The 24,313-nt window shown below is 39.1% G+C and overlaps 1 protein-coding gene and 1 long non-coding RNA gene across 2 annotated transcripts in view; both read right to left on the bottom strand.

The window, feature by feature from the left end:
* Nucleotides 1-24,313, bottom strand: part of LOC127355131 (uncharacterized) — a 468,532-nt gene that overhangs the window by 116,182 nt on the left and 328,037 nt on the right. The gene's annotated exons all lie outside the window — the stretch shown is intronic.
* tusc3 (tumor suppressor candidate 3) overlaps nucleotides 1-24,313 on the bottom strand; it is a 74,381-nt gene that overhangs the window by 36,525 nt on the left and 13,543 nt on the right. Inside the window, exons 2-3 of the mRNA XM_051385617.1 lie at nucleotides 6,080-6,249; nucleotides 193-310 (exon numbers count right to left, since the gene is read on the bottom strand). Coding sequence (XP_051241577.1) covers nucleotides 193-310; nucleotides 6,080-6,249 — 288 coding nt within the window. The remainder of the gene's footprint in view (nucleotides 1-192; nucleotides 311-6,079; nucleotides 6,250-24,313) is intronic.

Below are 24,313 nucleotides of genomic sequence, written 5' to 3'. Positions count from 1 at the left end.
AATTACCTTGCTCCTATGATAAAAATAATCCTACACCAACACAACAGTAATTAGCAGTTGGTGTCCAATATGTTATGTGCAAGCAGGATGAGGAAGGGATGGAGGAGGAAAAACAAAGGATAAAAGGTGCAATGTGAAATAGGTTTTTGGTGAATACATTTGTTATTGATAACACACTAAATCACTAGTTACCTGTTGGAAAACATCAGCTCCCTCATCATAGTCCACTACCGTGAAGAAGAGCTTGTTGGAAAATGCAGATGAGTAACGCCACGAGTTTGCCAGGACCTGGTACTCCTCATTTGCCTGCCTATAAGAGGGCAATGAGACAGATAAAAGGAATCAGAAACAAAAATCAAGAAAACAGTCAAACCAAAATATTTCACATATAATACACGTATGCACAAAGGGACAGCTAAACACTTGTTTCATCTCAGATACACATACTCAAGGGTCCCAGTTATATCACTATAGTCAGATGTCACTCAAGTTCTAAAAACATAATGAAACATAATGTCAGGTTATGTTTCGCAAACCTAATGGCATTGCTATCAGAAAAGAACCAATACTGTGGCCACTACGAGTGAAAAATGTACTCAAGATGTTTGTTTGCATGTTATATTACGTCAATTAAAAAATAAATAATAAAGTTAATACTGTACATTTGATCTTGTATATATATATATATATATATATATTTATATTTTTTGTGCTGAATGTTGTATATATATATATATATATGTGTTGTTTGTATATCTGGAGTGTTGTAACGAAAATAATTTCCCCCCTGGGATTATTAAAGTATTTCTGATTCTGATTCTGATTCAATAATTTTGTTCTCCCTCAGAGTATATTCTTTACAAATACTTGAGTTTTTTTATTATTTTTTTATTTCCCTTTATTAACCTGCTATTTATCCTCCGGAAGATATTATTTTGATTCCGACAAGCTAAGGGACAGGCACTGAACAAATGATGACATTAATGCATTAATCATGAAGAAGACATAAAAGGACAAAAAAGGACAACATCACAAGAAAAACCACAACTAGTGACTTCAAAAACATAAGATACAGACAGAGATAGGGTACAAAGAGGAGAAGTAAGCAAAGGGACAAAGTGAAAAACTAAAAAAACACAGGCAGAAAAAGGAGAAAGAGAAAAGATGAAGGGATTAAGAAAAGTAAACTGTATACAAGATCAAGATTGTCTCTATTCCTCACACAGTGGCCTTCATAACGTGAAGATACTACAAACCTCATTTGTCATTTTATTTCAATTTCCTTCAAACTTAGCCTAATGAAGGTGTTATTTTAACCAACCAGGGTCAGTCCAATCTATCACCTTATTCTCCTACATGACAAAATAAACACTTAAATGCCAAGAAGCAGCCTCTCTTCTCTATTATCTCTCTCGCCCCCTTCTTTCTGACTTTAGATATACGTCTCTTTCGACCTGCTAAATTTCACTATGACATTGCGTCTTATGCCAACTGCCTCTTGTGTTGGCTTTAACTAGTGGGAAATTGTCTGTCAGGATGTGTTATGTGCGGTGATGTTACATTGTTATCTTTGGAGCTAATGTTAGGATGGTCCCTTTGAAGTGTCTACCATTTTAAAAAGTCAGCAGAGATGAAGCTGAATCTCAGGCCAGCAGACTGTCAGCGATTACAGTAGCGCTCATCTCTACTACTTTGCTGGAGTTGTCAAGGTGTCACTGAGATATGGTTTTAACTGCCCTGATAGTCCATGTTATGTATTTATTCAACACATTCCCAACTTGTGAAATATGGCGGCTTGGTCAGTAGCATCGTTTGGCTTGTTGTTCATTCTGTGCTACTGTAGAAACATACATCCACTAAACATGACCCATAGCGTCTGTAGATAAAAACAGGTCATTCTAAGGTGAAAAACACAACAATCCTTATTTTCAGGTGATTAATGAAAACCTACCTATGATTATTATTTTCCATTTGTGCCAATAGGTCCTCCTAAACTGCACTTTTAAACACCCACAGTTTGGTGAGGTTAATGCACAGAAACTACAGACAAATAGGTATGTTACTTAATGTAAGTTATGGAATGTAACACAAACAGCGGTCTCCTGAGAAACAAATAGACAATTCCTATTTTCAGGGGATTAACATACAAACATACCTATGAATATTATACTCAATTTCTGCCACTAATTCCTCCTATATCTTACACGCTGGACCTTTAATAGAGCAATACTTGCTGTGTGTGTGTTAAACAAACCCAGTCAGTCTCAACTATGTAATCCCCAGCGTCAACTGATCATCAGGTCTGTGTGCAACAGGAAAATACCTTAAAAGATGATGTGATGTAAGTCAGTCTGTTCATTTGTGTCCCTCTTATCTATGTGAGCATGGCAACCAAATATTTAAGTCTAATAACAGTCTTCATATCTGTCTCATCACGGCGTAACATAAATTAACCGGCAAGCTAGGGACTTGAATTATTTAAGAATTACAAACACATTTTTAATTATTTATTTTACAAAGGCTGGTAACAATAATGCTTCAGACTGCGTAAGTTTGACACTGTTGTTCCTACATAAATTATATATTTATAATATTGTTGTAGCTATAATATAAGCTACTGTGTTTCTTGTCTTTACCTTCTTAACTTTTTTTTTGTTTTCCTTATTAATTACTGTACATAATAATCATACATTGCCACCAGTAGGGTTAGGTCTACCTAGGAATTTTCATAAATAAATAATAAATAGGGTGAAGATCCCAAACCAGCTCAGGCATTAATGAGTCTGATGGAGGTAGGCACAAAGCTTGACATGGCCCGCTTAGTCTTAAATAGAGGTGACCTGTATCTGCGGCCTGAAGGTAAGTGGCTGTATTGGGTGTGTACTGTGTGTGTGGAGTCCGAGGCTATTTGCAGTCCTTTTCCTCCATTTTAACCCGTCTGCTTTAGATGCTGCGTAGTGGTTCCAGGTCCAGAACAATCATTTTGCTGCTCATTCTGATGATCTTGTTTAGAGGGTTGAGATAAATGTTACTCAGAGCACCAAACCAGGCTGTTATGTTGAAGGTGATGATGGATTTGATGAAGCACCTATAGTGCTAATCATTTGTTTCTTTGGTTTTTTTGTGCGCTTGTTGTATAAAACAATAAAAAGGAGAGTACACTTTCTCTGCTATGATGGAGAAAAAGTGAAAATAAATGTTTAAATGCTTTTACTATACATAAAAAAACAATAAACTAAAAGAAGAAACATCAAAACAGCAAAGAAAACGTTGACAAACATAGGTGCTACCTATGTTTCTACCCCACAAAGCTTACTCTAGTTTTCTCATTGCAGTTACTAAGTAACAATGATACAGAATCAGTTTTGGCCCCACAGAAAGAAATGTACAGTATGTATCATTCCTGTAAAAGAGATGCCGATTTTCTTAGTTTCATCCAGCATAACACTTTATTTCTCTTCTTGGTAAGGGGTTAAGCCTGAGCTGGGTCTAAACTGTTGTATCACTATCAGTCACTTTAGCAGCCCGGAATCACTTGACACCATTTTTGATGATAGGCTTAAAAACGAGGGAATATAGTACGAAGAGAGTAATCTTTGAGTATACATAATTTTGTCTCTTTTGTAGTGTGAAAGCAATACTTAGTTAAAAGCCCAGATGGAATTACTATGGAACAGGGACAAAGAGTGATGTGGGAGTGAGGACCCCAGTGATTAGCCATCTTTTTCACTGCCTGATAGTCCTCTTAATGCAGACATTCAGGTCACAATCCAACATCCATCTCTTACTCTAACTCACTCTCTCGCTCTCTTTTTCTAATGATGTGATACTATCAATAATGTTAATAAAAGAATGCTTGTGGAGATGGAAAGAGAGTGAGAGAGAGAGATAGAAAGACGGACAAACAAAAGACAAACAAACAAAAAGAAAAGATGTGTGAAGGGTGAATGAGAGCGAGTTGCCATTCATTAATGAATGCGTCTGGCAAGCGAATGTGTGTGAGTAACCTGCTTTGGCAGTTGTGTATGTAATTATGGTCATGCCAATGAATCAACATTTGGGTTTGAATTTAGGAGCCATAGCAATGGAAGATAAATAAAAAGAGATGTTGTCTGTTGTAGACATACAGAGACACAGAGAGAGGATGCCGAGGGGCGCTGACATCAGTGATACATATGCTATCTAATCAACCGACTGATGAAGTAAGGAGAGTGGCTTAGAGTAACAGGGTCAGGACAGAGAATGTAATTGTTGATTTCATCAGCTAGCTGGACGTCCGCTGACCTGGGTTAACTACCTGGTTTGCTGCACAGACAAAAAGATGCAGATTTACACGACAACCTCAAGCAGTCATGAAGTCCTCAAGAAGGCCAAAGTGCAAAACATATGTCATGCATTCCAATGTGATGAATGTCAATAAGCATGACGTGATTTCCCATACCTAAACAATGAGTCACACACTTGGTCACTACATTAGTCACATTTTTGACACAGGATTAGGGACGCACTATATTGTTTCATGCAATTTTTTTGACAGATCTTACGACTAATATGCACTAACAATTATCATTCTTTTCATTAAAATCATGATGTAAAATTTGTTGGGGTCTGTACCAAACAAACATGTTTTCTTACTCATGGAGAACAAGATTTGTAGGCCAGGGCCTGTCTGCAGTTCTTCATTATAATGCTGTTTTGTCACACATTTTAACTTTATCAGAAAATTGCAGCTTCTGCAATTTGGGTATTGCACTTGGCCATATTGCTTGGTTTACCAAATAATAATACTTTGGAATGTGAGAAATCACTAATTCCTGAACAACAGATTAGCTACTGCCCTAAGGTGCAACACAGGCCATTCACAGTTACAAAGCACTTTAACAAATGTGTGAGTGTGAATGCAAAATGGAAACAATCAAAGAAAGCAAGACAAATAAACAGAAATAATATCAATGACGGCAATTCACACAAAGCATTACAAAACCAATACTGTTGGTTCCCTCAGTAAACATGCTGCATAAAATTTAAGTATTTAGTATTAGTAAGACATGTAGTTTTCATATTATCAACACATACAATGTCTACAATAAAAACATGGGTACATCTGAATGATAACCATTTTTGTATTTATTCCTGTGTTTATTTCTATTAATCATAATGATGTAGTCTTTTTAGTAGTCTGACTTGTTTCCAGTTGGTTTCACAGTGGTTTCATTTAGATCAGAGAGAAGACAGTGAAGTAAATGTATTAATACAGTATTTGCATTTACACGATCAGTTAAAAAAATCTGTATACCCAATACTGGTTCTCATGACTTCACTGACTAATCTATAGTAGCTTTCAGGGCCATGGACGGCACCAAGAGTCATCTCTCTTTAGAAAACCAGTGTTGTGTGCAGAGCTGTCCATGGTGCTGAAATAATGTGGTTGTCATGTTGTTAAAATGATTGCACTCAGATGGAGATTCATTTAAATCGTGAAATTATAATTAAAATCAAAGTTCAAATCTTGTATAAGCATTTTGGGGTAGTGCTTGACCTTGCCATGTTGCACTTGATCCTTCTGCAAACGTGATGCAAGTCTGATTTTGTAAATGAAAATCCAATTTAAAGCCCGCTTTTGGCAATTTTTTTGAAAAACTCCTCATGTATTAAAGCCTTTGAGTATGCAAGTAGGTATGTAGGTCTTGTTGGCCTTGTTCCGTAGAATGTACTCATGCCCCTTTGTTAGGATGGTTTGCTGGTGTCCCTTTGATCCAAATGTCAATGTAACCCAAAGGTTCTTATTATATAATGCTGTTTTCTATGTTTCCCAAGGTGGGTAAGTCTATATGTGTGTGTGTGGAAGGAGGGTATCTGAAATATGAGATGAGTTCTAGGATATTTGTGATTATGTGCTCTTGTTTGTGTGTGAGAGTGTGACTCCAACACAGGTGAACTTTAGTACACCAAGTAAAGTTGCAGGAGGACATGAGAATGTCAGGCAATAGGAAGAAAGGGCAAATTAGTGGCTATTATTGTAGGTGCTATGCCAGACCATGAGTGCACTGGTCTTGAGTGTGTCCGTGTGTGTACATACCTGCAGACAGAACACTGCCTTTGAGGCTGCAGGGCAGTGAACATGACGATGACAGAGTAGTTCCTGGGTGGGGCCTTGACGAAGCGACGAAACTTGTCCCCGTTCATCCGGACGACCGAACGCCGAGAGGACCACTCCATCATCTGGTCAACCTTCTCTGACAGCAGATTCTGAACACACAGACAAGGAAAAGGGCAGACAGGACAATGCATCCCATTACGATTTTCAGATTCAAACAGAAAGATCATTCCAACAAGGCTAAGGACACAGCAGTTTATAAATAAAGGCTTTGTGTAAGTACTGTACCTGAGTATTTCCATTGTATGCTATTTTATACTTATTATACTGTATTTCACATTGTACTTTTTACAGATGAAGTTACTACTTACTTTTCAGATTGAGATTTTACATATAATCATCTTATAAAATATGACACATTGTCAGATTACCATTTAACAGTACGTAAAATTATTTTGCAGCTTGAAAATAATAAAAAATACCAATCGATGTTTGAATACATCAATAATAAAAAATAACGGTAAGGATAATCAAAATGATAAATGTAACACGATTAATGGTGGCATTTTGTGTAACGAGTACTTTTCATTTTGATACTTTAAGTAGATTTTGCAAGTAACATTTTGAATACATGATGATCAGTGTTGGGAAGGTGTTGGGCAATTAAATTACAGCATATCAAAGTAATTAGTTACTAAGGAAAGTAACTTTTGTGTACTTTAAAATGTCTGCTTTAATTCTCTTATAAATGCACACAGCTGTTGAGAGTTGCTGTGGAACAAGACTAACTTATCTAGTTATTAATCCTCTTAATCCTAACCAAGATTTGCTACAGTAGTTAGTTAATAAATAATTGTATTTGATGAATGGACAGAACTGTCTTTGGCCACCGTAAGGTCCTGTGACGTTAGATCATTGACTGGAAAATCATTGGGATATGCTTGGATGTGTCCACTATTTTCAAGTAGGAGAAAAGTAATGAGTAACAAGCCTGACATAAAAATGTCAGTAATTGTAATTGCATTATTTCATTTGAAAGCATTACTAGTTACTGCCGAAAGTAGTGGAATTACAGTAACATGTTACTGAATAGTGCATTACTATACACTGCTTGTAATGGAGTATTTTCATAATACCACTTCCACATCACTGCTTCCGCCATAAGGGGGAAAGCATTTATAGTCACTTTTTAAGTTATTTTTTGGCCTTTTATTGCCTTTATTGGATAGTGACAGCTGAAGATAGACAGGAAAGGAGGCCAGAGAGAGAGGGGATGACACACAGCAAAGGGCCGCAGGTCGGAGTCAAACCTGGGCCGCTGCAGCAACCTGGTACATGGGTCACCAGCTCTACTGACTGAGCTAACCGGGCACCCAAGTGACAGTAAACTTTGCAAAGACATCCTGGTTCACCCCTATAAAATGACCCATTTGTACAATCCCCTGATATCAGCCAGCTTCCCTACAGAATATATTAAAATCCTTGACTCTTCTTGCCTGAAAAACAAGTCAGTCTTTCTATGACATTCCAACTATTCAATGACCAACCAAGAGCCTTACAGCATACCGGCTTTCTAAATCTAATGCTGATACAGAACAAGGTGTTGGTGGACGCCACTTCCTAAATCTAAATTTTAATAGTTTTGACTCCTGGCCTGTTTTGACTAATGGGATGCAAACAAAGAATCTGGAATACAGCAAACCTAACCATTATTTACAGAAAAGGAGCCCTGACTTGGCAGTCTAGGTGTGTGTGCGTGCACAGAAAAGCCAGAGTTGTTGGTTGTTTGTGTGTGAATTGTAGGAGTCTACTGTTGATTAAATCCGGTCCGGCTTAGCTAAAAGGTCACAACAGAGTCAGCGTCAGAACAGATCGCTAAAGGTAAACAACACACAGCATAAATGTGTACCCAAACACACCAACTAGTGCCTCTGCAAGGTTCCTAAAGCTGAGATGCTTATAATAGAAAACTCATATGGTGAGGTACGGTAATGATACAGTCTGGCTGGGCGTGTGTGTGTGTGTGTGTGTGTGTGTGTGTGTGTGTGTGTGTGTGTGTAGGCATGAGTCTCCTTGCACTGTGTGTGTGTGTGTGTGTGTGTGTGTGTGTGTGTGTGTGTGGCTGTAAATCTACTGTAAGACTGTGTCAGTTCTCAGCAGGACACTGCTTAGTTCCTACCAAACTTGAGCTCTGAACTGATGAGTGATGAAATACTGAGACTGCTGATGAAAGACTTGTTTTCCAACCTCTGCTGATCAAACTCTACAGCGAAAAAATCTGTACAAGAAGCACATTTCAATTTACAACATAAAACTGTTTTTTTTTTTTGTGAAGTGCACTGCACCAAATCTCTACTGAGGGTTTGTCATGCATTTTTCATTAAAATACTTTGTCCTCTCTGCATCTTTAACACATACAGAAACACTGATAAATGTTTGTTTTAAACTTTTCTCAAGCAACAACAACCTGACTGTCAATGTGATAACACAAAAAGGATCATCACCCTGGTTGACAGAGACTGAATGAAGCAGGCATATCCCCTGTGTTCAGTATACACATATGACAATGTATTAGATTAGAAGCATTCATAGTGATGATGTTAGCTAATAGTAAATGAATGAGTCTGTCGAAACTTATTATCGGCACATGTCCTGCAAGTTTTGAAATGTGCTTCTTCAGGATTTCTACTATTGAATTACAAAATGCTACACTTAACACTTTAAAAAAGGCTTGATGCAGAGCTTGCTCTATTATACTGGACAAGGGACAAACATAGTTGTGCCCATTTTATTGTTTACTTCTACATGTATTATTAAAATGTATAGCCAACTGAGCCAGTGTAGTTTGCTGGCTTTTCTCAACTAGCTGCTTTATACTTCTCGCTCTCAGTTGCCAGCCAACATAAGCATGCATGTCTTGTTTGGGCAGAGGGGCTTTTGATGCTTTTGATGCTAAGGTGTTGGAGAATTTTTGTAGTTGCACTCTGCAGTCAATTTACACCAGTTATATGAGAGTGGGAGCATTATAGGCCAATCCACGTACAGTAAAGTCTCTCTCCCCTCAGTTCACTGGATGAAGTAGACAGTAGCTAAATAATTAAGCACTGCGCCTTACTCCTACTGCTAATCAGACACAAAAACTCTCTCCCCCTCTCGCTCCCTCACACTCTCACACACACACGCACACACACAGTATATATACATATTAGGTCATCGGCTTGGCTGCAGACACAGAGAAGAGCTGTTAACTAAATCTCTCAAGTAAACTGCCAGGAGACAAGATCTACAAAGACAAACAAAAAGGAAAAGTGGAGGATAAAGAAAAGAGTGACAAAGAGAGAGAGAGAAAATCAGACAGTAGCATGGCATGTGCCTCAGTTGTAACACACACTCCCTGCACTAATGGGCCACATATAATGAGGGAGGAGATTCACTAAGAAACAGCACAGAAGAGTACAACACACAAACACATACACATGGGCGTGCAAGTCCAGAAGAGGTACAAGGTGCTATTTGTACAGCTTTGCTTTCGTTGTCTTTAATTTATCTACCAAGTTTTTACCCGTGTGCATTCGGCCCCAAAAGGAGAGCTGTCAGTCCTGGATGCCAATCATACTGGCAGTAATGATGCACTGCCTTACTCATGTTCCGCACGCAAACACACACGCGCACACACACACACACACACACACACACACACACACACACACACACACAAACAACAGTGCTGAAAACAGACAGAAGTACTGCTTTTGAGGAACCTGTAAGAGATGATAAAGGTGCTGAAAAACAGGAGAGCAGGGCAGCTGGAAAGAGAGAATATTTGCCATTAGATAGTGTTGTTTTGAAGTATAGGCTGTTGTTTGAGGAGTCTTAAAATGGACAGTCCTACCAAGAAACAGAACTAGTCACTAGACACACAATCAGCCATCTAAGTTTGGGATTTAAATCTTGCATTATATTATTTATATATTTTATGCTAAAACTGCATGAGGGTATGTATTTATGACCATATTCTGTAAGTGTAATAATGGTTCTACTGTAGAGTATGATTAGTGTCATTTTAACATTATTCAACAGAAGCTGTACTACCACTAATTGGGACTTGATAATGAGTGTGAGTAGTATTTTTTAGTCAAAACAAAAGCCATGAGATTCAGAGTAGTGAATATGGCATGAGTAGGTTGTTGCAATGGTGTCGTGGATGCTGCATAAATGTGTACAATATGCAGAATTAACCATTAACCAACAGGTAAACATGAAGACAGCGTTGCGTTTACCAGCAAGCGGCAAATTAACTCAGCAAACAGAAGAGGAGAAGAATTATTACTCAAATCTGACCCCATAAAACACAGTGAATTAGAGATAAAAGACCTGCCACTAATAATAATAATAGACTACCTCAAATAAAAGGCCTGGTTCACTCTTAAAGTTGTGGTAAATACAGCCACTATTTGAGAGTTCACAGTAATCATATTGTCTGTATTGATGCCTGTAAACTACAAAGTAGTTAAAAACTCTTCTAAGGAGCAATTCATGCACAGAGCTATTTAAATACCTTATGTTAGACCTTCAAGTGACTCCCACACATCAGTGTTATGGCTCCCTACTTTACCTGAACCCACACACACACACACACACAGACACACAGACACACAGACACACACACACACACACACACACACACACACACACACACACACACACACACACACACACACACAAACATACAATACATAAGCACTCCAAACAGCCTAGGACCATTAAAAACATTTATTTTCTACCTCAGTGAGCACAGAGGGCACTAAAATGAATCACATCTAGAGCGTGTGTATTTGAATGTGTGTGTGCTTGTGTGTGTGTGACTAAGATGCAGGAATGGTTTGCAGATATCCTGCCTTATCCATCGGACTTTTCTGTTAGTCACTCTATGAATGTCATAACCTCTCTCTCTCGCTCACATTATAGGTCATAGGGCAGGCAGCAGACTGTATCAGTAGCACTGTGGTCTAAATCTCTCTAGTTCCCCCATTTGCTCTCATTCTCATTGTCCATTTTTCTACTTAATCTTCAAGGGTCTTTTTCTTTTTTTCTCTATTTTTCTTTAGTCCTTCATTTTCTCTATTATCTTCCTTTTAGCAACGTCTACACATTTCTTGCAATGCCAAGACACTAAGGTGTGTTGAAAAGCAGAATTTGTGGCTATATATAAAGAATAAAAGGCTAAATAAATAAAATTACTTTCAAAGAAAAACATTCTTGCTAGCAGAGCATCCTCAAAACCGACAGAAGGAGATATGAAGCTGATCTAACAACTGGAAGAGAAAAAGCACTCCGGAGAAGAAAAAATAAAAATAAAAATAGAAAACCAATAGGGAATATGTGCCGTTTAAGGAAAGGAAATGATGAAGGGAGAGAAAATAATAGACAGAAAGAGGATGACACATGGAGTGTAAGGCATAACTCACTCATGCACTGATGACCACACAGCTAGAGGTTATGAAGGGCATGATAGAGGACGGTTAAACAGTCACTCTAGCCAGTCAGTCAGCCCAAAAATTGTCAGACAAATAATCAATCCCTCAGTCAGTCAGTTGATTATTTATTTAGCTAGAAAAACAGCTAAATAGTAAATCAGTAAATTGATGTCAGTCACTCACTCAAACAATAAGTTAGGGAATTAAACAGGCAGTCATGTGGTTAATTAGTTTGTCTTTCAATTTCAATCAAATAGTCAAGGAAGTATTTTCAAACCAATCCTCTCCTTTCCTTCATCCTTTTCACTTTCTGTTATGAAAATTAAAATTGACATAGCAGCATATGAAACATCTCTGCACTTTCAAAACCAAATCTTATTTGCAGAGAAACAGCATGCGCACCTTGCACACACTTACACTGAAGGTTAGAGATGAATTCAAGTATCTGCATCTGAACACATTTGAACACTATCCAACTATGGTGCATAAAATGTGGATACCTTGGCCTAAGTTTGGCCTCATATCACTTTTACATCAACGCACTATTTTAAAACATAATAAATTAACCAAATAAAATCTCATAAGCCATAACAGCAAGAAAGGCAACAACAATCTGACGCTTAAAACTGGGAAAGTGCTGCAAATTTATGCTGTAAGGAAGGAGAGGAAGACCAGTTAGAATTAAGGAATTTCTTGTACAGAGATGATGTGATCTAGTCCCTGGCAGCCAGGCATTATGACTGAGCTGGTCAAAACATAAAATTCAAGTTGCTTCGAATAGAAGTCTCTCAGTTCAAACACCACAGCGTTCACTCACCAGAGAAACCAGGTGAACATCTCTATTGTGTCGTTTAATTCCTTACATTGATTTTCACTGACCGTATGAAAGAAAATATTGCAAATTAAGTTTGAGAAGGGGAGTGCTGAGGATATTGTTTCATGAATAAGGGATGATCATTATGTGGTACACTGTCCACCCAAGAGGGTGTTTGTAAAAATTACCTGTGTCTGTGACATAACATGTTTTTTGTATGCTAAAGAGACGTATACACTCATGGTTATCCCCACAGGTTACCTTTAAGTGCCTTGTAGTTACAGGATAGGGACAGCCCAGATTTCCCCAGCCAGCCAGGGGTTTGATCGGCAAACCCTCCTCATGAAAAGCCAACCGTGTTTGTGTTCAATCCACAATCCTTTGCTCTGAGCGGTCTATACAGAGGTCTATTGTAAGTGAATGGGTCTCGGCTTTGGCCATCAAGCTCCTATACAGTTTCCTCCAATTCTCCCATTGAAAGGGGGATTACTGGAAATTGGCTTCGTATAACAAGGAACAAAGACTCATCTCTCACCCACTCTCTCTCTCCCTCTCTCTCCCTCTCTCTCTCACACACACACACAAACACACACAAAGACGTACACTGCCCTTTGTAAAAACTAACAAAAAAATGCAAGTCAGTTTCTGGTAATCATAGTGTACTTATAATGACTTGGGGACTTTCTGTGTCGAGTTAAATTGAAAATACTTGAAACACGTGCGCACACACACGCACATGCGCGCGCACACACACACACACAAACAAAGGGGCAGAACAAACGAGAAGGGAAGGAAAAGCAACATTACTCAGATGTTGGATTTTTTTTTATTTGATTCCTTATTATTATTTTTATCAAGGGAGTGTGTCCGTTGGAGTGAGTTTGCCTGTCAGTGCTATTGTTTCCATCTCTCACCTCCATTGAATCAAACCAACATGCTTTCATATTGCCTGCTCCATATTTGTCAGCCCACAATCTGCGATTCCCAGAAATACCATGACTTGTCAGTGGAGGGGTTGGGGGAGGGGATTTGTCAGCTTATCTGCCTAATAACAATTATTTGAAATAAATGCCTTTTTCTCCTGCCTTTGTCCACGCGTCTTTGCGTCCATCACCCTCTAGTGATTTTATTTTAGTTTATATCTCTCCCCCATTAGTGCCAGCGGTTGTGTCTCTCTCTCTCTGTGATGCTTATAGAATATCTAAAGATGTGTCTGCCTTTTTATTTTTTGCTGAAAGATTACAGTTTCTCTCTAAACCTCACAGGCACATGGTGTGACATTTTAAATCTTCTGTCATTTCCTTTCCCTGGGGCGCCTGTCTAAGTCTTTTGTGTTTGTTGGTTCAGGGCGTCTGCAAGTTTCATCAAGTTAACTTTTAAACATTTTCAGATGCTTTAAATGCCAGTTAAGAGTAGATATAAGGCTAATTTGTAAGAATGCAAAAAGAATGTGAAAATGATAAAACACAATGTGCTTTGGGTGTGGGTGTCTAGGTTGAATTCTCACGACAATAACATCACATTAATCTGTAAGACGACTCAATTAAGACCACAAACTAAATTAAGACTTTAAAGTTGTCTGCACTGATGACCATTTTGAGCTCTAAGTTAAGATATCACACATAGTTTTAGGATTACTCTCTAATGGAATTTGGAATTCCTAATTAAGCTTTTATTGGTTATTTCTATTTGTACAGCTGGAGCAACATAGTTGTTGTAGAGAAAGTGCTCTGCGGTGTTTCCAGTGTAAAGTATTTCCACACAGCGGACATGTTGGCTAGCCACAATGCTGCTCAATGCTATCCTGCTAGCTGGCTGCAAACAGCGGAATGGATTTCCTGAGCGGGGGCGTGTCTCATAACTCTGTGTCTCATTGAGCCGCGCCTCCGTTCAGTTAATCCATTCCACAGTTTGCAGCCAGCTAGCAGAGTGGCTGGCAGGAATCACTTGTGGAGTCATTTCAGCAGACAACGTTAAAGCGCAGACATGGATCATGGATGGGATATCTGTGCAGGTTGGATCGGGAAATTCCGATACCTGAATTACGCTGGTATCGGTCCCGATACCGATACTGGATCGGATCAGCCCCATCCCTAAGTCAAACATATAGATATATTTTTAACAAAGCATTTTAACACCAGTTAGCCAACCCATTTGAACCATCAAACAACCAGTGAGTGTTATTTATTCTAGTTACGTTTTATCAGTCACAAAATCTGGGAAAAATGCGAAAGCTAATAGTTTAGTCACTGTGCTTGACCTCTACTCACCCTTTATTTTTATTTTTCCTATCTTTGCAGATATCATTTCTCTGGGGAAGTGGCAAGCTCCAATTGGGTTTATGGGGCATATGTGCAGTTTGATTTTGTTATAAAGGCATCCCAATAAAAACTGGGGGTGGACACACAGGGCAAAGGGCCAGTCTTACTGTAAAAACAATAGGGAGTCAACGAAAGCACTCAGGGAGCATATGGTCACTATACTGCTCCCTACAATAAAGCAGAGAGATGGAGAGATGGACGGAGGAGAGGAAAGAAATGAAAATTAATGAAAAAAATGGGGAGGAAAACATGGGGTGAGGAAGGATGAAGAAAGAAGGAAAATCACCTAGGCAAGTAAAAAGATAGAGAGAGAGAAAGTAGAAAGAAACAAAGAGACAACAAAGAGAGAAAATGGGGAAAAACACTGTGTTAATATAATAAGTAAGGACACAGTAGTAGAGACAAATTAAAACCAAAGAATATGGTGACGTAATCCTGACAGCCTGCTAATGTTATTGTTTCATGTTGTAGATTGTAAGTACACCTAACCATATTTTATGCTGGTAATACCATACAGGAATAAACATGATTATGGTTGTAAATTGGTTTAATAAATCATATCAACATTGAGTTGATTCTAGTTTTTGCCAGTGGCTACTGGGCAAAGGTGATATTGGTGTGTGAGTTTATAAGTTTAATTTATTTCATTAGCTTCAAGCTCCAGATCAAACTCTCAGACACTGCAGTGTAGACTGATCAACAAAATACACTGTGTGCAGCGTATCTAAAGCCTCAGCGCTGTCACGTACCCAATGTTTGCCTTGGCACCAACAACTGGACAAGCATCACCATTACGTTTCTGTAATAATCCCAAAACAAACAAACAAATAAAAATGATTCCCTTACTTTATAGTAGCCAAAAGCGATGTTATAAAGGGAGCGCATGATTATCTGGCAAAATTCAAGGCAAAACAAATCTGTGTAAATTAGTTTCCTCGAGGATTTACATTCATTTGGGGGGGGGTTATGTAAGCTTACGGCAGTCAACATCAGGTGATTCAATAAAAAAAGTGCATCACAGGATTTGAAAAAAGTACTTCAAATTCCTTGAGGCTGGGCAGGAAGACAAGGAAGTTTTTCTGTCCTGTGGTATATGTGGTACCAGGCACTTGAGCCAGGCACCAGTGAAGTAAAGGTAAGAAACTAAGCAATGTATGTAACTACTCCACACGGCTGGTGCAATGGATACAGATTTATGAGATTTATTGACTTTGACCTCATGGAGTTAGTAGTTAGTTGAATATTACGAGTATTAACTTTTCTAATCACACTTTACAAAGCACCCACAGCTTTGCCAATGTTGTACTTCTGTGTCCTTGGTTAAAGGAAAGAACGAAACAATCAAAGTGAACTTTAGAAATAAAGACAAATGTATTTGAAACCAGTTTGAAAACAAGTGGGAATCTTTAAAAAGAAAGTTAAAAAAAATGATGAAATAAATGGAGTCCTAGAGATGTGTGTGCAGCAAAGAGCCATTCTCTTGAATTTGAAAGGAACACAAAGCGAATATGTGGTCTCCTTCATCTCCCTGACACGTGGCTAATTCATCACGATGTAGAGGACATGTTACCGTCAAGTCGTTCTGTGCCTTATTATCTTCACTTCAGCTCACTCTCCCTGTTACTCTGAAGTGTGCTTAAAAAAAAAACAACTTTTAGCAACTTGCCGCTCCATGCAGAATTATCCATGAGTGTTTGAGTAATCACACAAATTCAAGATTCTGCATGTTTGGGGTCACACCCTTACTATGGATGTATGTGCAAAGTGTTCATCCGCCTGCACTAAGTGTTCAGCTTTGTGTGTGTCTGTGTGTGTGTGTGTGTGTGTGTGTGTGTGTGTGTGTGTGTGTGTGTGTGTGTGTGTGTGTGTGTGTGTGTGGCGCGCGCGCGATCTGGTGAAATTATTCAGGCATAAAGTGTCCAAATTTGGCATTCAAGCAAGCAGCTTAGTGATTTTGGTTGCACGGGTCAGCTGTGGGTGGTCTTAATGTTTAATTAAGCACTGCAGAGAAACCAGAATAAGTGGCACAGCTTGATCTCCACAAACATTCTTAATCCATTTTACATCAAATTAGACAGACAAATGTACTCAAGGACTCCAGTCAAAGGATGTCAGAAGCTCTGTGTGTGTGTGTGTGTGTGTGTGTGTGTGTGTGTGTGTGTGTGTGTGTGTGTGTGTGTGTGTGTGTGTATCATTAGCATATGACCCCCTAAAAATGAACAAGAGATAAACAGAGGCAAGATGGAGGAGTTGATAGGGGCATGAAAAGTGCTGTACATTTTGAGGAAGGAGATGAAAAGGAAAGTTATACTCAGAGACAAATTTAAAGTTCACACTCAGCCCAGATAGACGTGATAAAAATGAAGGGGACGGATGGAAAAGAAGGGGAGTATAAACGATATGTACCAGACATTTCATCAAAAGCAATAAGAAAATTGTTTGATAGAATGTTCGATAGTCTCACTTAAAGGACCTGTGTGCAGGATTCAGTGGCATCTAGCAGTGCTGCCTCAGCCTCCCATTCCAAGCGTGTAGGAGAAACTAGAAACTGGAAGCCCCAGACTCGAGTGTCAAGTTCCCAGAGTTGTGTTTGCCGTGACACATGTATTACCATGATTATCAAAATTGACTGAAATGAAAATTAAGCCCAGGCTTAAGAGGCAGACACTAGAGGTGGGCGATATATATCGTTTGCGATAATATCGTCATTGTTGTTTTGACGATGTGCAAATTTCCATTATCGAGTATTTAAATTACTTCGACAAAAACAATGAAACGCCCGCGGAAACTCCTCACATCCATTAATACACGGTGCAGCAACGCTCTCTACAGCATGGCAGGATTCAGTCACACAACTAGTGGGCCTACGTGATCACATGACGTGATCACGTGACCTCTCGCTAGCATCCTCCTTGCAACAGTTTAGCAGCGCGTTGCGATGGTAGAGAGAAAATGCAAGCACCTCCAGTCCCTGAAGCTACCGGTACTTCAGATGATTTAGTGCCGAGACGTGGGTCCTATGGGCTTCAGTGTTCAGAGCGCTAAGCGCCTTCAGCGGTAAAAAGATGTCAGCGCAGACGTTTTTTTTTTAGCGCAGCGCTCAGAGCGCTTCAAGTTGAAATCTGTTCAACTTTTAACACCGCTGGGCGCTCGGAAAATGATTTTTTGAGCGCTCTCAGCGCTGTAAATGCGTTTGGTGGACACAAGTCCAGCTCAGACAATTCTAATCACATTTTAAAGGATATCGACTGATTATCGTTATCGGCAAAATCCCAAAAAATATTGAGATATTATTTTTTGCCCATATCGCCCACCCCTAGCAGACACTCCTCCCCTCTGAGTTGGCCTTCATAAGTCCATTATGTTATGAAGTATAGTTTCTCCTAAAAAATAAGAATAGATCCAGCAGTAGTTTTTCCAGTAATATGCTGTCCACTTCCATTTATCAATTAGATACAACTCAATAAAGATACTTGATACTTGAGAGAGTTGAAACTCGAGACTTGACAGAGAATTGAAAATTACTTTCTCAAGTGATGAATGAAATATGAGTTTTGAGGTAAGAAGTGGACAAGCATTACCTCAACACTGCAGTAATTTGGCACACACTGAGGGGGTTGAGCTTATTACAGTGCCAGTCTTTTTTTTTTTCTGTCTGACTGTGACCCAGCAGCCACTAATCTCCACCAACAACCAGGTAAAAAGTCTGTTTTCACTCTAAGCCATAGTCAGGTTTTTGTTAATACAAATGTTGGAATTCCTGTCAGTGCTTCACAAACTTTGCACCAGCCAGTTCAGTGTAAGGATTGTATTGCTTGCTATTGCTTCCTTTAGCCTTAGTGAACAGCTAATGCCTATGTGTGTAAAAGTAGGCCTAAGATATGGAGATTTTTTTTCCTGAGCTGTTGTTATCAGCAGCTTTTAAATATTGCAGGGGCGAAAGATACAAAACAAAACAAAAACTATAGAGCCGTCTTGTGATGGGATCACACCAGCCACGACGCCCAATCCAATCCGTGAGTACTCAGCAGTCATTATTACATCACATTACATTAAATTACTCATAGACCACACACACACACACACACACACACAAACAAGGTGAAAACAATACAAGCCAGACTAGTTACAACCACTACTGAAAAAGGGATGGAACAGATGTTTTGGGTGAACATCAGACCTCCAACCCATCTAGGGTTGGGTATTTATCCGATACCGGTGCCTACTCTGTATTTTTTAATGGTTCCGGTGCTTAAACGGTTCTCGAACCGGTACTTAAACAAACGAAACAACACACACTTTGTCAAAAAAACAATACCCTTTTATTTCCAGGGCCAAATTGAACACAATATTAAGTTAACAACGTAGCACAAGTTGTCACTCACGCTGTTGAATGGCAACGGTGTTTGCTAGCCTACTTGACATGCATGATTTGCGGTTGGCATTAAATTACTAGATTTACCTGAAGAGGAAAGGCTGCTGTCATCATCATCATCATCTGTGATGTCCACCACCACACTGGCAGGGCTGGGAGTCTCTTCAATTTGTCCGGCGAGGCCGACACTGGCTGCGGCTGCTGAAGTGCTTGGCCTTGCGTCACGTAGGTTATCAAACACGGTGCATTGTTCGGCTTTAAATAAACTCCATGTGTCGCCAGATGTTTCATCAAATTCGACGTATTACCTCCCTTGCATGCAATTGTTTTATGGCGTCTGTTGCATGTCGCAGAGTCTGCATCCTTAGACGTGAAATGCAGCCACACCTTGGAGCGTTTTGCCTTCGGCATCTTCATTGATCCTCTCACTATCAGTTCTGATCAACAAGTGTGCTGAGTAGCGGCACTGACGTCACGCAAGTTGACACCGGAACACCAGGGGGCGGTAAAAAAAAAAAAAGTCAGGCACCGAAATGTTCATTCTTATTCGGTCTGGTTACTACCGTTTACATCGGAACCGGTGCCCTATTGGTACCGCGTTTCGGTACCCAACCCTAAACCCATCCCACAGATTTTAATAGTCATCCCTGCTTTACCGCTGGGGATTGCTGTCCAATCAGAAATAGTCTAAAAAAAAAAAAAAAATACTGTTACATCCTTGTTTCAAGGCACAGAGGACAGGGTAGATTCACCTGAATTCCCTTCTGTTGCCTACAGTACTGTACCAACAATAATTGGTGTTAAAAAAAAAAAAGTTTAAGGTGAGAAGAGACAGAGAGACACAAAGGTGGCAACTGCTGGCTTAGGTGTAAAGCAAAAGAAAAATGTGGAAGTGAGGGGTTTGGATTCACTAAAGGTCATGAAGTTGCCAGCCTGCCTGACTACTAGGTCAGTTGCCTTCCTCTTTTCTGCTTTCAAGGTGTGCTGTGTGTCACTGCTGTGTGACCTTTAGCTCTAAACCCTCCATTTACTCGTCTCTCTAAGTCTTTTAACTTTATGCACCTGTCTGGCATGCAGACTGTGCCAGTCTGCCTGCAGTGATCATTTTTAATGGTCAAAGTCAGGGCCAAGCGCACAATGCACATATAGGCATATTAGAAATAAAAGTGTAATTGGCCTAGTATGCTACCTCATTAGCCTTGGGAAGCTAACACTAGTATTAGTGCCTAATAACTGTGAGCTTAATGTGTTCCTAATTAGCCTTATAAGCCATTCAGATTTTTTATTCACTTCTGCTTAGGTGAGCATTCAGTCTCACTAGACCTATTATACATGGAAGAATTGCAGTTTTTGAATGCACTTCTGTATCATGCAAAGGGAACACTAACTACCCAGATGGGTTACCTTAAAATAGAAAGTTACCCCAGGTCAATTTACTCCCTAAAACTATGAGCACAGTGCAGTTTGTGGGATTAGGTTTTTCTTATTAACAATATGTTACAACATCCGAGTGTAAGGGACGACATGAGGGCAGCTGCTATGTAAAGACTAGACAGAATTGTGCTTTTTGGCAAATACCACGGTTAATAATCTTATTTTGAAGTTTGTATCTGTCTGAAAAGTTCATAATGAACTAAACTGCATATATGGTTTTATTTATTTTATTTAAATGTCAACTATTATTTGGTGGACATGTCTTGAGCTTTTGGTCTGATGCAAAATCCTAGATTAGTTCAATGACTCACACAGAGTTTTTCTCTCCCCCTCAGAGAGAAAGTATTACAAACTTCAGTGTGCAAAGGGTATACTGATTACTCATATAGCTGCCTTAAAATAGAATTTTACCTTAAATATTCTGCCAAAAACTATTGTGGTGTGCAATTTGTAGGGGAAAAGTAGGGCTGACAAGCACAAAGCTGTTTTTCATGAGCAATAAACTGTAAAATTGGACATAAAGGAGGATAATATGAAGCCTGCTGCTATGTGAAAGCTGCCTACATGGGAACCTGCACTGCTTTTGCTAACACTTTTGGTCATACATGTATACTGGGAAAAGACACTGTACAATTTGACATCCTGTAAACATCTTACATAATGCCCAAAACTAGACACTCGCACTGATATTTTATCACAGCACAACCTTGGTTTGATAAGCAGTTAGACCTGAATAGGCTGGCGTACTGACTAAAGAGCTCATTTCAGAACTAGTCGGCCATAAAGCCACTAGAGGAAAGCTGCTGTCCAGAACCTTTATTGTTTATTGCGTGGAAAGAAATGCATGCATTAAAGCTTTACCCCCTGTCCAAGTACTCTGAGTGCAGCCTGATGGGCTGTGATAACTGTAATGTAACTTCTTCTAGCCCAGCAAGCTACAGCTGTCTTACGGCCAACTGAAAAGTGGTGTCAGACTCACAAGGGAGATGGTGAGCTAGTTGCACTAATCATATCGCGCTCTGAGCTCGGCTGGTGAGACTAATTGGCAGGTCAATAATCTGAACAGCTGGGAAGGGGAGTGACCACCAGTTGCTCAGTTAAAACAAGGGTTGCAACAATCATCACAAATCAGGCTCCTCATTAAAAGACATGATCTGTCAGCCACAGTTCACAGAGCCCTTTCCTACTCTGGTTTATTTGTTCATTTCTGCCTATGGTTAGACTCAAGCCAAGCTTTTACTGCATACCAGGTGGGGGTGTCATCAACTCTTTTTGGTCGATGTGGGATTCAAAAGTTTTTATAGAGTGGTTTACAGGAACCAAATTATATTTAAAAAAAACAATGGAGTTCATATTGTCCGCTTACTAGCTAGTGGCAGCAGCTAGTACAGTCAGCAAATACAACAGAGCACCGGTAAGTGACTCCCTGTGGTACAAGAGAAAAGGTCTGTGACTATCCGGCTAAACAAAAGCACTTCATTTAAGACACTTCTTATTGACTAATAAATAAATTGACAATAAGGGGGCAGTCCTAGTATGAATACTATTTGAATTACATACTGTCAGGGAAATATTTCACTATACAAGCACTGTGTAGTAAGAGGAGTTTGGACTTTACTTTACATCTCAAATCACATTTTTGTTATTACAGAGAGAGAGCATAAAGTACCGTTGGGTTATGGTACCAAATTTCAGGTACCAGTAACGGCACTGTTAAACTGCATACAGTAGCAGTAGCTCTGACTCAAGTTGACAATGACAAAAAACTGTGCAACTTTGACTTAAATGATGGTTCACTACTACACTTTTGTTAATTTTATTTCAATCAAGATGACATTCCCAAAGCACAAAGATTGAAAATGTTGGTATTTAAAATCATAAATCCATTTGTTTGGTTTACTGTACATCAACACAAAGTGATTCACTTCCTTACATGAATTAACTTGTCCAGCTATATCAGGGTCTGGCTGGATAAGTGGTATCAGCATAGAGAAACATATATACATAGGTTAATATTATCATACTGACAATTTTCAATTGCATGTAGGGCAGGTTGGTAGGTTAAGCACTGGCTTTTTCCTCATGTGTTTCAATATTTACCATAGGGATGCACTAATCTGTGAGCCATATCGGCCAACACGGATAAAAGGTTTTTTATAGCAGCTGGTATAGCCTATTATAGGTCAGTTACTTTATAGTGTATTAGCATTAGGATTAGGATCTCCTCTAGGTGGCAGCGTAACAGGAATACACTAGCCTCAGTCACAGGCACAAGAATGTTTACCACATGAATACTACTAGTTTGACTTTCTGCTAGAAATTATTTCATTAGCAAGGTTTTTTTTCTTCATACTATTGTATAAATGAGGCTGAGAAGCGCCATCAACTTCAACAAGTCTGGATAGCATGTTTTGAAGTTCATGTGGAGGCATTTGCATGCAAGGAAAAATATTATTCAGGAATTCAAGGCAACATGGGGTGAGTAATTAAAAATACAAATCACTTTGGGGGTGAAGTGTTCCACTGAGTTAGTCTGATGTGACAGTGACACGAGCACAGGGCTGCAGACAGAGATGCCTGTCAGACTAAGAGTTAATCACAGTGGACAGCAGTAAAGGACGTTGCACCACGGTCTGGTGGTGTGTATAGCTGACTTCACTGACCGTCATCAGCGGAGCAGAGTGTCCATCACAGTCAGTTTGGTGGATTGTGGTCATTTTGAAATTTGTATTTTTTTTTACACAGTCATCATTAAGGATTAGTCCTCCTCCTGCACAGTCTACCTAGGTAGACTGTGTACTCCATTACAAATCCTAAGTATTTTGAAGAAAAACTCATTGAACACGTCTTACGTAAAATCTCCTATTGTGTGCTACATGTACGAAAAAGCAATTCCAGAGTCCATTTGTAAAAACGGCTCAACTCAGCTAAGAAATTACTCAAGCTTTTTTACATCACTAAACAATTTTTGCAATTCCCTGCTATAAAGCATTTATCAAGATTGCACATTTTGACTGAATATCAGCTGATAACAATCTGGGCATCACTAATTTGCCACTTGTAAAATAAAAAAGTATGTTTTAACATCGTGACTGTTATTTCAGACGGACAGAACAAAATTGTATAAGCCTGTGATGGCAGGGACGGCATAAGCAAGAAGAGGGCATACAACAAGAAGATACCAGCTGATGCACCACGGTTGCCCAACTTTTTGCCAGATAAATCTGAATGCATAGTTTATTCTCAAGTATAATGCAACCACACAGGATCTGATGAAAAAGGAGTCTTGATGTCCATCACATCTAATATGACTATAGATACATCACAGAATGAATTATTTTAAAGATGAACATGAGCATAAGCATGTCACACAAAAATGTATTTTAACATTGGTAATCATACAACGAAATACTAACAAATCTCACAAATAGTCTTAAAATGCCTTGCAAAACATTCCTTTGTGTAAAAACACTAATGCTGTACTGCTGGTTGTGGTTATTGTCACTCCAGTTACATCAAGTGTCGCTGAGCTTAGAAAAAGAGAGGGAGAGAAAGGGAGAAATTGAGAGAGAAATAGACCAGGTTTGACACAAAATGGCATTTAGCATTTATCCTGACTACAGCTTTATGCTAAACAGCTTCTGTTCATCATGTTACATTACCATATTGCTGTGTGTGTGTGTGTGTGTGTGTGTGTGTGTGGTGTGTGTGTGTGTGTTTTTAATAACTTATTTTGGGGCTATAAATAACCTGTTAGTTAGACAGGCAAGCTTAGACTAAATTGTAATTCCTAAT

Source organism: Dicentrarchus labrax, unplaced genomic scaffold (genome assembly GCF_905237075.1).
Source record: "Dicentrarchus labrax unplaced genomic scaffold, dlabrax2021, whole genome shotgun sequence".
NCBI lineage: Eukaryota > Metazoa > Chordata > Actinopteri > Moronidae > Dicentrarchus > Dicentrarchus labrax.
Note: the sequence above shows the minus strand (reverse complement) of the source record. Positions and strands in the feature narration are given on the sequence as shown.